At 51.7% G+C, this 12,080-nt stretch overlaps 5 protein-coding genes and 1 non-coding gene across 6 annotated transcripts; 4 read left to right on the top strand and 2 right to left on the bottom strand.

The window, feature by feature from the left end:
- Positions 1-350: 350 nt before the first annotated feature.
- On the top strand, positions 351-1,951 carry J4E78_004889 (uncharacterized protein; the record flags this gene model as incomplete). Its single annotated transcript, XM_049365515.1, has 3 exons — positions 351-633; positions 691-1,378; positions 1,924-1,951. The coding sequence occupies 3 exons, from the start codon at positions 351-353 to the stop codon at positions 1,949-1,951; spliced, it is 999 nt and encodes a 332-aa protein (XP_049223316.1).
- Positions 1,952-2,027: 76 nt separating this feature from the next.
- On the top strand, positions 2,028-3,422 carry J4E78_004890 (uncharacterized protein; the record flags this gene model as incomplete). The annotated part of the gene is made up of 2 exons (XM_049365516.1): positions 2,028-2,034; positions 2,512-3,422. 2 exons carry the CDS (start codon positions 2,028-2,030, stop codon positions 3,420-3,422), a joined length of 918 nt encoding a protein of 305 aa, XP_049223317.1.
- A 646-nt stretch (positions 3,423-4,068) lies between these two features.
- On the top strand, positions 4,069-5,277 carry J4E78_004891 (uncharacterized protein; the record flags this gene model as incomplete). Its single annotated transcript, XM_049365517.1, has 1 exon — positions 4,069-5,277. One exon carries the CDS (start codon positions 4,069-4,071, stop codon positions 5,275-5,277), a length of 1,209 nt encoding a protein of 402 aa, XP_049223318.1.
- A 3,581-nt stretch (positions 5,278-8,858) lies between these two features.
- Positions 8,859-9,675, top strand: J4E78_004892 (uncharacterized protein; the record flags this gene model as incomplete). The annotated part of the gene is made up of 2 exons (XM_049365518.1): positions 8,859-8,981; positions 9,043-9,675. 2 exons carry the CDS (start codon positions 8,859-8,861, stop codon positions 9,673-9,675), a joined length of 756 nt encoding a protein of 251 aa, XP_049223319.1.
- Positions 9,676-10,193: 518 nt separating this feature from the next.
- On the bottom strand, positions 10,194-10,285 carry J4E78_004893. The gene has a single exon. It is a non-coding gene; the product is annotated as a tRNA-Asn (tRNA).
- A 74-nt stretch (positions 10,286-10,359) lies between these two features.
- J4E78_004894 (uncharacterized protein) lies at positions 10,360-11,284 on the bottom strand (the record flags this gene model as incomplete). Its single annotated transcript, XM_049365519.1, has 5 exons — positions 10,360-10,416; positions 10,475-10,524; positions 10,574-10,687; positions 10,878-11,246; positions 11,278-11,284. The coding sequence occupies 5 exons, from the start codon at positions 11,282-11,284 to the stop codon at positions 10,360-10,362; spliced, it is 597 nt and encodes a 198-aa protein (XP_049223320.1).
- Between the last annotated feature and the right edge of the window lie 796 nt (positions 11,285-12,080).

Raw genomic sequence — 12,080 nt, forward strand, 5'->3', positions numbered from 1 at the left:
GTGTATATTCTCTTGGCCAAATCCACTATCATGACACCTGGGTACATTTAAGATTGCTATACGTCAGGTAGCGTTTGCATAGACGTAAGTCTGACCACGGCGGTGAGGACGAGTGCGCGGAAAGAGCACTGGAGGTACCTGCCGGAAACGGAAGCCCACGATATGCGTCACGCGATTTCAGCAGCGCTTGGTCACCGCAACGCGTCCCCCATACACCCCCACCATGCTCGACACGCTCTAGACGGCCTTACCGCACCCAACCGACTCGAGAATACCCAATACCGGGCAGTGCGGCATTGCCTCTTGCGACGGCCATGTCGTAATACGTGTATATTCTTTCACCTGCAAATATGCCTACCTACTTCGCGCGTGGCGTCTCGGTGCGCCTGGGCGCGATTCCGCTCGGTGATACGACTACAGCAAAGATCATACTGAGAAAGGGGGAGGCAGCCAAGCAGCAGTCTGCATTAGCTGAAAAGAGGCTGTTGGGGAGCAAGTTGTTGAAGGAAGAGCAGGTGCCTTTCCCCGGTGATGAGGCTGCCTTCCAGCTCAACTGGCTCGCACAAGCGCCTTTCATGCAAACCCGGGTCGGGAGTGACATATACGAAGAGGAAGAACCTGGGGACGCACAGTGTGCGTACCTTCCGCCTAATACTAACAGCACCACCACGGCTAACGATAGCTTCCCAGATGTCTCGCAGCGCACACTGAAAGCACTTACCCTCCACGTCCACCTCTCCGACCAGACTTATGTCTCCGGCCTCTACAACCAGAGAACATCGCTCAAGATCGAAGTCTTCTTCAATGGAACGCTCGCCGCATGTTTGGCCATGCCCAACTACGACGGCAAATCTGGCTCGAAAGACCATCACCAGGTCTTCGCGGGCACTAGAGTCGACTTTCTCGCTGAGCGGCCATGGATCATCCTACCACCCGGAGTCGCCGCAGATGGCAGTACTGCGAAGAACAACACACCACCTTCGGTAGAACAGCGATGGCAACACATTGGTCAGGCGCTCCAAGCTGAAGCACGCGAGCGGGGTACCGACGAACAAGGCAACATTCCTCCCACTGCCGAGTTCCTCAACGCGCTTGCGACAACGCAGATGCCGGAGCAAGTACACACTATGCAAAGGCCAGGTGGAAAGACGTTCGGAGTCATTGACGTGGTCATCACATCTGGAGAGGGTAGGAAGCTCACTAGTGGCGTGGGCTATCTGAAGGCACCGAAGCGCATGATCGACGAGAGTTACCCGTTCGTCCTTAGAGCCGACGGCAGGACTATGCAACTACGTGTCGATGCTCCTAGTAAGAGCGAGAGTGACGCTGAACCTCAAGATACCATCGACGTCGATGCAGAAGGCGACAGCGATCCAGAGTATGGGTCTCATACAAAGAGACGGGCTCTCCGGTCCGGAGTGCAGACGATGCGGGATGTGTCACCTGTTTTGCCATCAGCTCTAACCATGGAACCCTTGACGCGGTCAAATCCACCACTCGCTGGTGTCGGATCAAGGATTCCAGCACTGATAGCACCAAACACTACAGATGCAGGAATTACGTCTTCACCAGTTCGAAAGAGTGCAGATACCTCCAACATACCGCGTGCACCGGAGACTGGAAGAGCGCATGCACGGGACACAGTATACATTCCAGAAGCGGAGCTCACTTCGCGTGCAGGGTTCACTCCGAAGATGATGTATCCAGATCTGACCCCAAACTCGCACACGACTCACATGCTCCCATCACCATATACGATTCGATTCTCGGATCCAACGTTGGGAGGAGTTGCACCCAGTGATCTCATGCGTCAGATTCCGGGCGACAACGCCGGTCTGACGTCTAGTCCACTTGATCGCTTTCCCACGGCTTTTCAGGGCCCAGGTTACCAGTACGCATCACCTTTTCCTACACATTTACCAGGACTCAGACACGCACCCTCAAGGCATAGGCTGCATGTGGGTTCTCCGTCTGGAGAATCACGCGGTGGCTTAACCGAAAGCCAATACACGCGTCAAGACTATACCATGTCCGGTATGGGGCCCGACTTCTGCGGAGCTCCCGAGAGCTACAAACCAAACATGTTACCGCAAGTCGCAAACCCCCAAGAATATCAGACTTCTCAGCCACCACAACTGTCATTTCCGCCTTTTGACCGCAGACTGTCCCTGCCGTTACCGCCAGCAGCTTTCTACTCAGTACCTACAAAGCCAAAACGAAGCGTCTCTCCGAAGAAAGAATCTCCTCCAAAGACAAATTCCAACATCGTGGTCAGACGCTTGGTAGTTTATGGGCAAGACAGATCAATCATACTGGATCATAGGTGGGAGCCTGAACTGCGTTTGAAATTGGCTTCCAATCGCCCCGCACAGAATCCGACTCGACAGGACACAGTCTCAGGGGATGATGAACAGAAAAGATCTATTGAGACAGAGAAGGCAAGCACCGAATTTCGCAGGTCAAGAAAAAGTACGGTTCGGATGGGAACGCCGCCACCTACATCACCATTAGAGCACGCGAAGATTGACCTGCCCCTCGTTATCGACGACCAACAAGAGACCAGCGCTTTCCAACCGAATGTTGTGATTGAACAACCTGCATCTACTGTCAAGAACACTATCCCAACGGTTGAACGACCTGAAGTAGAGGAGGTCAAGCTGCATGGCGACCAGCTGGGGGCTGACTCAAGCAGCCAGAGTATACATGCAACCGAACCGAGACTCTCGCGTCGTACAACTTCTAGCAACAATATTCTTGGTGTACAAGGCCCAAAGGCAAACCCATTCTGGTTCGAGGATCCAGAAGAGATTCTTCGTGAAGCATCTGCACGACTACGTCGATCTCGCTCTTTCGCCAAACCAAGAAACACACCGGATGCAGCACCATCGTCCAAGATCGCGGTACCGGTCGTCCAGAACTCTAAGATCTGGGACACTGCTACATCTTCCCCTCTGTCCAGCCTACATACAACTCCTGAGCCTGATATGGAGCCCATTTCATACACCCGGTCACCTCAAGCACCTAGTAGATCGTCTCCTGCTCCTATTCCGCAAGCAGATGGCTCACCGGAACGCAAACCTTTGCGCGGATCACGTCGCGGCAACGAAACCCCGTCACCAGTGAAGCTCACTTCAAATCTGACGACACCCCAACTTGCGCGCCACGAACCCTCTACACCGCAATCCTCAGCTACGAAGAAACGCAAGAACCTTCACCGCACCTTACCCAAGGAGCCTCGCAGTCCCACACGTCTGAAGACGAACAGCAACCCACCGCTGAACAGACATTGTGTCATCGCGTTTGCGGAGAGCAAGGACAAGAAGAACAAACAGGGCATTCTGAGGCAGGTGAAGAGTGAGAGGCAGGGAGTGTTCAGCGAGAACGATGTCGTCTTTGCGGCTAGGTTCTTCGTGGAGGAATGAAAATGTGTTATATGGCTTGCGGATGAGGAAGTAGAAGCACGCATGAGAGGTGCAGAAGATGTATGTAAAATCTGTACGCTCACGATGTACAAGCCTCGATGTTCTTCGATGCATCGAGCGCGATGCAAGGTCCTGTAATGTACATCTTGTACAAAAATGTCTGTTGATCCTAATCGATGGATAACCAACGCGTGTAGAGCAGCGATATCAACCTGCACCATGGCAGACATTCGCCGCGCTCAGAAAGTGGCAGGTTCTGAGATGGCGTCATCGTCATCGCGTAGTCACGTGTCGGGCGAGTTGAGTCTAGCCCGGGCACGGCCCTAGAACGCGGACTGATCCACGCGCATGCGAGCGCGAACATGACCACGATGAACGCCTGGCAACCTCCGACAGATGCGGGCTCCATATACGCAAGCTATCGCAATCTGACGACCCCGTACACCCACTCTAGCACGACAGATGCGAACGTCTGCGCGTGCTCCAATAGGCACGCCTGGAATGGAGAATCATACTAGAACGAACCATGGCTCGCTCTCTGAGTCAACTGCGCCTGGCTAATATCTAGCAACTGTGATACAACGTAAACCTTGCAGATACTCTAATAGCAATCTAGACCACCTATTCTCCTCGCAGAGCTGCCACCATGGCGCAAGCAGAGAACGAACACGCGAGCGATGACCCTCGAGACGGCTTCCAAACAAGCCCGGCGCGCGCAATAGACGAAAACCCCATAGATCTCCACGTTATCGGTCGCGGCACATGCGGCACCATTTACACCTGCGTGGATCACTCCACGGCTGCATACAAGATCGGTCGGGACCGAGACGCCCTATGGAATGATGTACGGCTGACGGCCCACGTACATCGGTCGTTGACGGAGTCAGAACGCGGTTGGAAAATCAAAGACTACACTCCCAGGGTGCCAGCTATCAAGGGCTGGATAGCAGATGAAGCCAAAGAAGACTTCTGGGCACAATTCGCTGGCTGTTTCACGGACGCCGAACACAAGAACACGGCACCGTTCCTGTTCTCTCTGTCCCTTATTCCTACATTAGGCCGCGAGGTTCGGCACGCTCTGATAACGCGCTACGAATTCACTACATCCAAAGCCGCGGTATTCGCTAATTCCGAGAACGACTTCTGTCTTGTGCGACCATATCTTGGACTGGCAACACGCAAGGACGAACCGTTGTGCAGGTCGGACAATCTTTGGAACTTTCCTCTAACAAGGGAGGACCTTAGATCGTTTCCATTTGACGATGGCCTGACGATGGAATTGGCGAAAGAAATGGCTACAGGCCTGGCTATCATACATTGGCATGCCCTCGTAGACGGTATGGATATCGAATTCGTACTTGGTGGAGCAAACAATTGGGATGGGCGGCAAGTCATTCTTGCCAACGATCTCGAGACCTCCGAGCCCTTCTGCTCTTCCTCACCGCCGAATCTCGTTCTGGGCGCCCCGATGTCGAAACCCAACTGGAGACAGGACCGATGGGACCGAACACATCATATGTCAGATGAAATGCGCCTTTACATCCTCGATTTCGACAAAGCCTCGCTACTCTCCTTCGACCGACCCGAAGCCGCCATACAGCGATTAGTCACAGCGGTGACCTGTAACGATCCATACTTCCCCGATCCCTCGGCTACAGAAGACGGAGGTAGACAGTTGTGGAATGCTTTCAGAGCGACATACCTCGAGACTGCACACTCTGTGTCAAAGCCCCTCCGACGGACGTATGGGAAACGAGCGAGAGGCTGGCCATTGTGGTTTATGGAACAATGGGAGAAGAAGGCGGAACAGCTGTCGGGAGGGAGGAACGGCGAGTTCATCGAGTTTGGGGACTAACAACTCACAGCTGTATTCGGCGCCCCGAGGCTGCTTTTCGGCCGCAACGCTCGCGATACATACGAGCTCGTGGTCCCGAGGTATACGCTGTGTCTCCATTTGATATGCTGCGGAATCCTGCACGATGAATACTTTGGGCCAGGTACGATCATGAAGAGCGAGCTCTATCGCAGCATCCTGCATCTTCCATGTGGTAGCGGCCTTTTCTAATGCTACCTCCTGGTCCCGTTTCACAGCAGCAGTCACACTTGTCACAATGTACACGACGCCTTCTGTCGATATCAAAGCTATCAGCCCTCTTCAACGCCGCAACCTGCATGCATGTATCCTCTTTCCGCATATCTTCCATCGCCATTCTTGCGTCTCATCCTGGACCCTTACATCTGCCAGTATGTGAGTTGACACGACCGGTACATCGTGCCAGGCACCTTTTCATGGTCACAGCCTTATGATCGTCTTCCGCATGATGAATCTACAGTATACCTAACTGGTTTGCCTTTTATTTTATGCGATGATGACCTCGAAAACTTGTCGCGGAGGATGCGATTGGTGTGGCCTCAGTACTAGTACCGATGTCAGCTGCCAAGTTTGTGGCGTTGCTCAGCCTCCCTCGTTTCTGTCTACTCCCGTTAGTATATCTCCTCGGAAACCCCCTTCATTTGAAATCGCTGCCTTGCATCCCGCATTCGAAACCGGGGCTTTACCTTATGGCTAGGGCGTTCGCTATGTCAACAAACAACACAACCACCAGTGTCTCTACCAACTCAGCATAGGTCCGGCAGACTGCCTCTACCCGGTTCTCGCCTCTTCTGCATGACGGTGACAGCTTCCGGCTTTTGCGCGTGCTGCCTAGCCTGCGCCATGGTTCTCCAATACGATGCGAATTATACACCTCTTCGATCTCACGCGAACGAGATAAATATATCGCTGGGTCGTACGTCTGGGGTCCGCCCGAGCCAAAGATGTCCATACTCGTGGACGGTGAATACTTCCAAGTGCGAGAAAATCTCTTCCGCTTCTTAAAAGCCTTCCGCAGCCGTTACCAACCGCAGGTCATATGGCTGGATGCCATATGCATTAACCAGGACGATATTCAAGAGCGGAGTCATCAAGTTCAAGAGATGAGACGAATATATTCTGGTGCCAAGTGCGTTTACAGCTGGCTCGGCTACGATAAACCATTGCCTCATACTGGCATTTTCAGTCCACAGTACACAATCGATTTGTACTATCGGTGCATAAGAGATGAACGCCAATATACACGACGAAAACATCAGTGGGAGTACATCTTACGAGCAGAGTATTGGTCACGGATGTGGATTGTTCAAGAATTTCTTCTTGCAAAGGAAGTCCAGTTGTTGGTGGGAGGAAACACACTTCCTTACAGCAAGTTTGAAAATTTGTACGAAAAGCGACTTCTATACGCCGAAACGACTGTGATACTGCAAAGTAAAACATTCGCGTTCATGAGCTATCGAAATGCGTGGAGGACGTTTGAGGCATTGTTTGAGGATTTTGCAATGTTACCTCGATCAGTCCCTCTAGACGGTGTTTTCGCTTTACTTGGCCTACTCGAGGGGACTGAAGAATACTTGAGGCTCAACAGTATCGTCGATTATAGCCTCACCGTATGGCAGCTTTTCCAGCAAATCTTGGCCCTAGATATCCTGAAGTCTCCTTTCAGATTTGCCGAACAGTACAATCGTTATGTTATCAAAGGAGAAAGAGACGACTACATGGGCGGTCAAGTTGGTCTAAAAATGATGACATCCAGGCCTATGCAACCACGCGGTGCCGATGACAGTCGGTACGCACGCACTGAAAATTCCTCCATGGAGATGGCTATGGCTATACAAACGTCTCAACGCATCAATCCTTACAGAAAGATCGATACTGTCGAAGTCGCAATGTACACATCGCGGTGGCGCTCCATTTCTGGGCAAAGTGGCGTATCAGTCGGACTGTCTCGGTATCTTGCAATACCAACGCGATCGGACTCTCCTTTTACCCACGTCCTTGTTGAAGCTTGCGACTCACGATGCGCCACTACCTGTGCCACCCATACAGTTGTTGGCTTCTCATGGAAATTTTCCCACGAGGCTGAGCAGACCCGTGATCTAGCACCGACTGCATCAATTAATATACCACTACTCGCCTCTTATGCCACAGGTGATGTTTCTGAGCTTATTCACTACATCCAGCAACGGTCAATGGAGATGGTAGAGGCTATAAGCAGCAAGGTACGCATGACAGCGGGCGATAGAGTCAATTTTTACACGGGCAGAATCCCGTACAAATTAGAGACGGATGTCGAGACCATAGTAACATTGTCGACATTTATCAAAGATGTTGAAACTCATAATGGATGGCAAGGATTGTTAGAGTTGGCAATGGACTCGATACGAAGACCAGGAACTGAAGAAGATGCTTCGAGGCCCAAGAAGCGCCGTCGTCAAATTAAGCATGTGTCGCAAAAGAGGGGGGAGACACGCGCGGATTGATGAACGAGAGAACCAAGGGACGCTACGTTGCGCTACTGAGACAGATACGTCTATTTTGACTACTCACCTAAGGGCATCATGGTGTTGGTTACTGTATATTAATTGTGTCTTCGTATCATGTATGGATGTAGAGAAAGTAGCTAGGCTTCCAGCGTGTGACGTTCTGCTCTGCTACTTAGTGCAATCGATAGCCGATACAATAGCCGCCTTTCACACTGTCTTTGGCCGAAGGCTCTTTTGTATCATCAATTGTATTGTGACAGGCAGTATTACGCATCGTAGATATCTTTTCATATAGTAAGAAAATGACATAGGCTTGATAAAATTGCATGGAGTATAGTCTTACCTACTACATAGAATTTCCACCCCTCGTCTCTTGTAACATGTGCGGTGCGGGATGTAACACCTAATTGTAACTACCAACACTTTGAGTACGATCTTGATAAAGACTGTCATCATACATATACAATTGAGACCTCGACTATGCTTTCTCATGCGAGCCTAGCTGGGAGCCTAGGATTCGAGTATATGTATAAGTGTACTAAGACGGGGGTGTCTAATGCGGTGTTTTTCTTTCGGGGGTGGGATCGGGGAGGAGCAACCCAGTGTTGTTTGATTAACGATTCAGTCATTATATCTGCATCGTCGTGTGTGAATCACTGCTAGAAGAACAACTAGTAGGTTATCGTGATATGGGCCGGTCAGAGCTCGAGTGACGGCTCGCAACGGCCGATCATCATGACCTTGAGTGGGGATGTACTCAGAGGGCTCTCAGCCGATACGATTCCAGTGAAGCTCGTAGGGATAGATAACCACAATGTCGGCGATACTCGGAGCGAGCGAGGCAGCCTCAGCCGAGTAGGTTGATAGGCAGCAACCACAACAATAACAATGTAAATAGTGCCTATTAGCCGAGTAGTAAAGGCGTACAACTCTTGCAACAACCAATAGTGATCCCTCGTTCTGCCGACGAAAGGTACGACCTCACTGACCTACACGAATTTCCCGACTCTATCTGCTTAATTGCGCTACCCATAAACCTCTACGATCTAGGAAATATCGAATGCAATCGCCACAGAGATGCCCAACTACGCGCGACAGAGTTCCTTGGACCTGGACGAGATATTCGGCCACTATATCAAGAACGACAGCAACGCCGCCATGATGAGAAACATTCGTACCAAAGAGAGAATGAGCAGCGCTGTAGGTAGCCGGGAGGGACTAGACTTATGTTGAGAGAATACACTGACCTGTCCAACCACAGCATCACTGCGAAGACAAGGAGTGTGGCGGCGGCCCATCCATGAGATGTGTCAGCGCGCTGCACTTCTGCTGGTGTCTTGCTCCCGTTGTCGACCAGGACAAGAAGTCAGATACATACAACAAGGTCGTGATCTGTGGGCAGCGCTTTCAGTGCATCTCCCCTAAAGGATGCGCCGTGCATCCATACCTGGCGGGCTACAACCTCGACGTCAAGAACGCGCGCAACAACTACCCGAATGTCGAGATCGAGTGGAAGGCTATCTTCGAGTCATTCAAGGCTGAGCATGATGCAAACGTGGCAGACGAGACGGAGCAACGGGAGTTAGTGAGGAAGGAGGAAGGGATGACCGAACCTCAAAAGAACCGCTACCGGAAGCTGCAAGACAAAGCTGCGTTCCAGAGAAGCCTCAAGAAGGAGCTTGGTGTCGACCAAGAGGATACTGGCCTGGAAGTAGGACAGTCTCCACCATGTCCACCTGCCACGACTCCCGCAAGACCCAGCCGGAAAGATACCAAGAAAGCCAAGAGGCAGAGAGCACGCAGAGGCCGCGATAATGCAAAGGTTGTCGAGGACATGGCCGAGGAAGACGATGTGTCAAGTGAGACAAGGGGTCTAGAGGTGAGATCGGCGTAAGAGGAGGCAAGACGCTCCCGAAGCTAAGGCTGGTTGCCCGTGGAAAGACCGGATGACCGAGATGACTCGATATTTCAAGGTCTGTCGAAGGAAGGCGACATTATAGCGTGGCGTGTGGGCGAGCATAGGTTTGGTGGATGGTATGGAGTGTGCATTGGGATAGTGCTAGCCCTGGAGAGCTTCGGCAGTCAGGCGGCAAAAGACTTCGAATGAGAATTTTGAAACGTACAATATCACGATCACATTGGAACACGCGTTATATCGCGTCATGATGGTATGAATTGCCGCTTTCGACGTCTTGTGTATGTGTCGACGCGTGGTGTTGTTGTGAGGACGCGCAGGAAGGAGCATGGCCATAGCGCTAATCAATGACGTTTACCGGTTATGTAAGCCCATGTAGATCCTCGGCAGCTGTCAGTCCATGCCGCAACCCACAACCCTAGCATCCAAAAATGTACTCCTCCATCAACCCACGCCAGTCCACCGTCTCGTCCCACACAAGCAGCAAAAAGAATGCACTCCTCCGGGAAGGCTCGAACTTCCAACCTCCTGATGACTGCTACTGCAAGCTGTAACAGTCAGACGCGCTAGCCAATTGCGCCACAGAGGATAACTGAATTGTGATGTGCAAATCCTCGATTGACTGGACCGTGATTCCAGAGCGTGCTCAGTCCATCACGCCTTTTACACGGCGACCTGCGACTTTCCAGTCCATACGGGTGGGCCCGGGATGTTGTATACCTAGTTAATGTTGTTAGCACAAGGCTCTTGAAGCAATCCGTGTCTCTGTCGAACGTACCGTCTTTGCCGAGACCTCGGGGTTATAAATGTCGATATTGATCTCGGGTTCTGTCTATCATCAGTCGCATGCTGTTTATTTGGTCATTGGCATACGTACGATCCATACTCCACACGCCTGGAATCTTGACCATATACTCCTCGCTAGGAAACTTGCCTTCCTCCTCATCGTTCGTGACTTCCAAATGCGCGCATTCAGGGTAGAATTGCGGTTCTGAGCACCGCAGATCATTAGCGAGTTGCACCTTCCATCATCCTAAAGGAGCTGCATCTGGAGGAAAGAACCATGGACGTACTATTCGCAGAATGCAAGCTGATGATCTCATGCCTTACCAAGTACCTTCCCGCCTTCAGCCCTACAGGCACCGTCTCACTCCACAGACTTGGACTTCCGTCCCACATACTGAACGCCTTCTGGTACCACTCCCCAGTCTCGATGCTTCCTTCCAACAGCCCCTTCTCACCGATCTTGAACCAATCTGCCGTATCGCTAGCGAAGGTCATGCAGTCATTCTCGGCGTTGTCGCAGTATGCCATCCAGGCTATCATAGGACCGACGGTGTGCACCCAGTACGAGTACACGGCAGTTATGTTTTCGCCCGCGCGAATGGGTATATATGCGCGAGCGGGTGTACCGGGGGTGTTGCAGGAAAGAGACGTGTTGGTGGTTTCGAAAATGGGGTTGTTGGAAATCCATTTCCGTTGTGGCATCCATGCGGCGGCATCCTGCATCGCCTGGTCACCATAAGGATCGTAACTATGAAGAGCGTTAACTGGATCGACTTGTTCACATTCTATGAGGACTCTGCATCTTGACCTTACCCAGGGTACCATGTGTCTCCGACAGTATAGTTCAGAGCTCCGCCATGAGCGGAGACCTGACGGGCTAAGAGTACGGCGGTGGTTGCGAGGAGAGGCCACATCGTGAATGTCCTTACCCTGAGCGGAATGCGATTACAAGTAACTGTTCGGGCAAGCTGATATATCATTCATAAGATATTCTGTTTTGTCGTCTGCTCAAAGTGCCTCAAAGAAAGCAGGACGACCAGCGCGAAGCTCCCCACATGGCACCAATGTCGGCCTTATACATCGTACCAGATATCCAGCGCAGCCACCCTTCTATCCGCGGGCCTCAGTAAGTAGCGCTTGCTCATTGCTCTGTCTTTATATTGCGCTACTTTGCAGGCCTCGCGAGGCTTGTCTAAAAGCTGCGCCTGACGTCAAGCTTCGTTCGGCACCTAGAGTGGCTGGATTAGACTCTGGGGATGTGCCGACCAGTAACATCAAGTCCTCGTGTTCCATATCGGCAGTCGCAAAGTGGTAGACGTGGAATGCAGGGATACAGACATATGCGGGTAATGTGCGACAAGTGCTTGGTATGAAGCTTGATTGCGAGCATATTTCCCTTTATCCGGAGCTACCTAACAAACGCTCTGATGAACGTTGTACCTCACGTGGCGCCATAGGCTTCGGGCACTACATGACAAGACGAAGATGCTAACTTCCACGAATGAATTTCGACCCCACTCTGTCAATGCGGAGCTGTTGCGTGTATATAGTGACCAGGCTCAGACATGGAATTGCCTAACTACCTCCAGCTCCTCCAA

This window comes from Alternaria triticimaculans, assembly GCF_023758025.1.
Source record: "Alternaria triticimaculans strain BMP 0046 chromosome Unknown scaffold_5, whole genome shotgun sequence".
Lineage (NCBI taxonomy): Eukaryota > Fungi > Ascomycota > Dothideomycetes > Pleosporales > Pleosporaceae > Alternaria > Alternaria triticimaculans.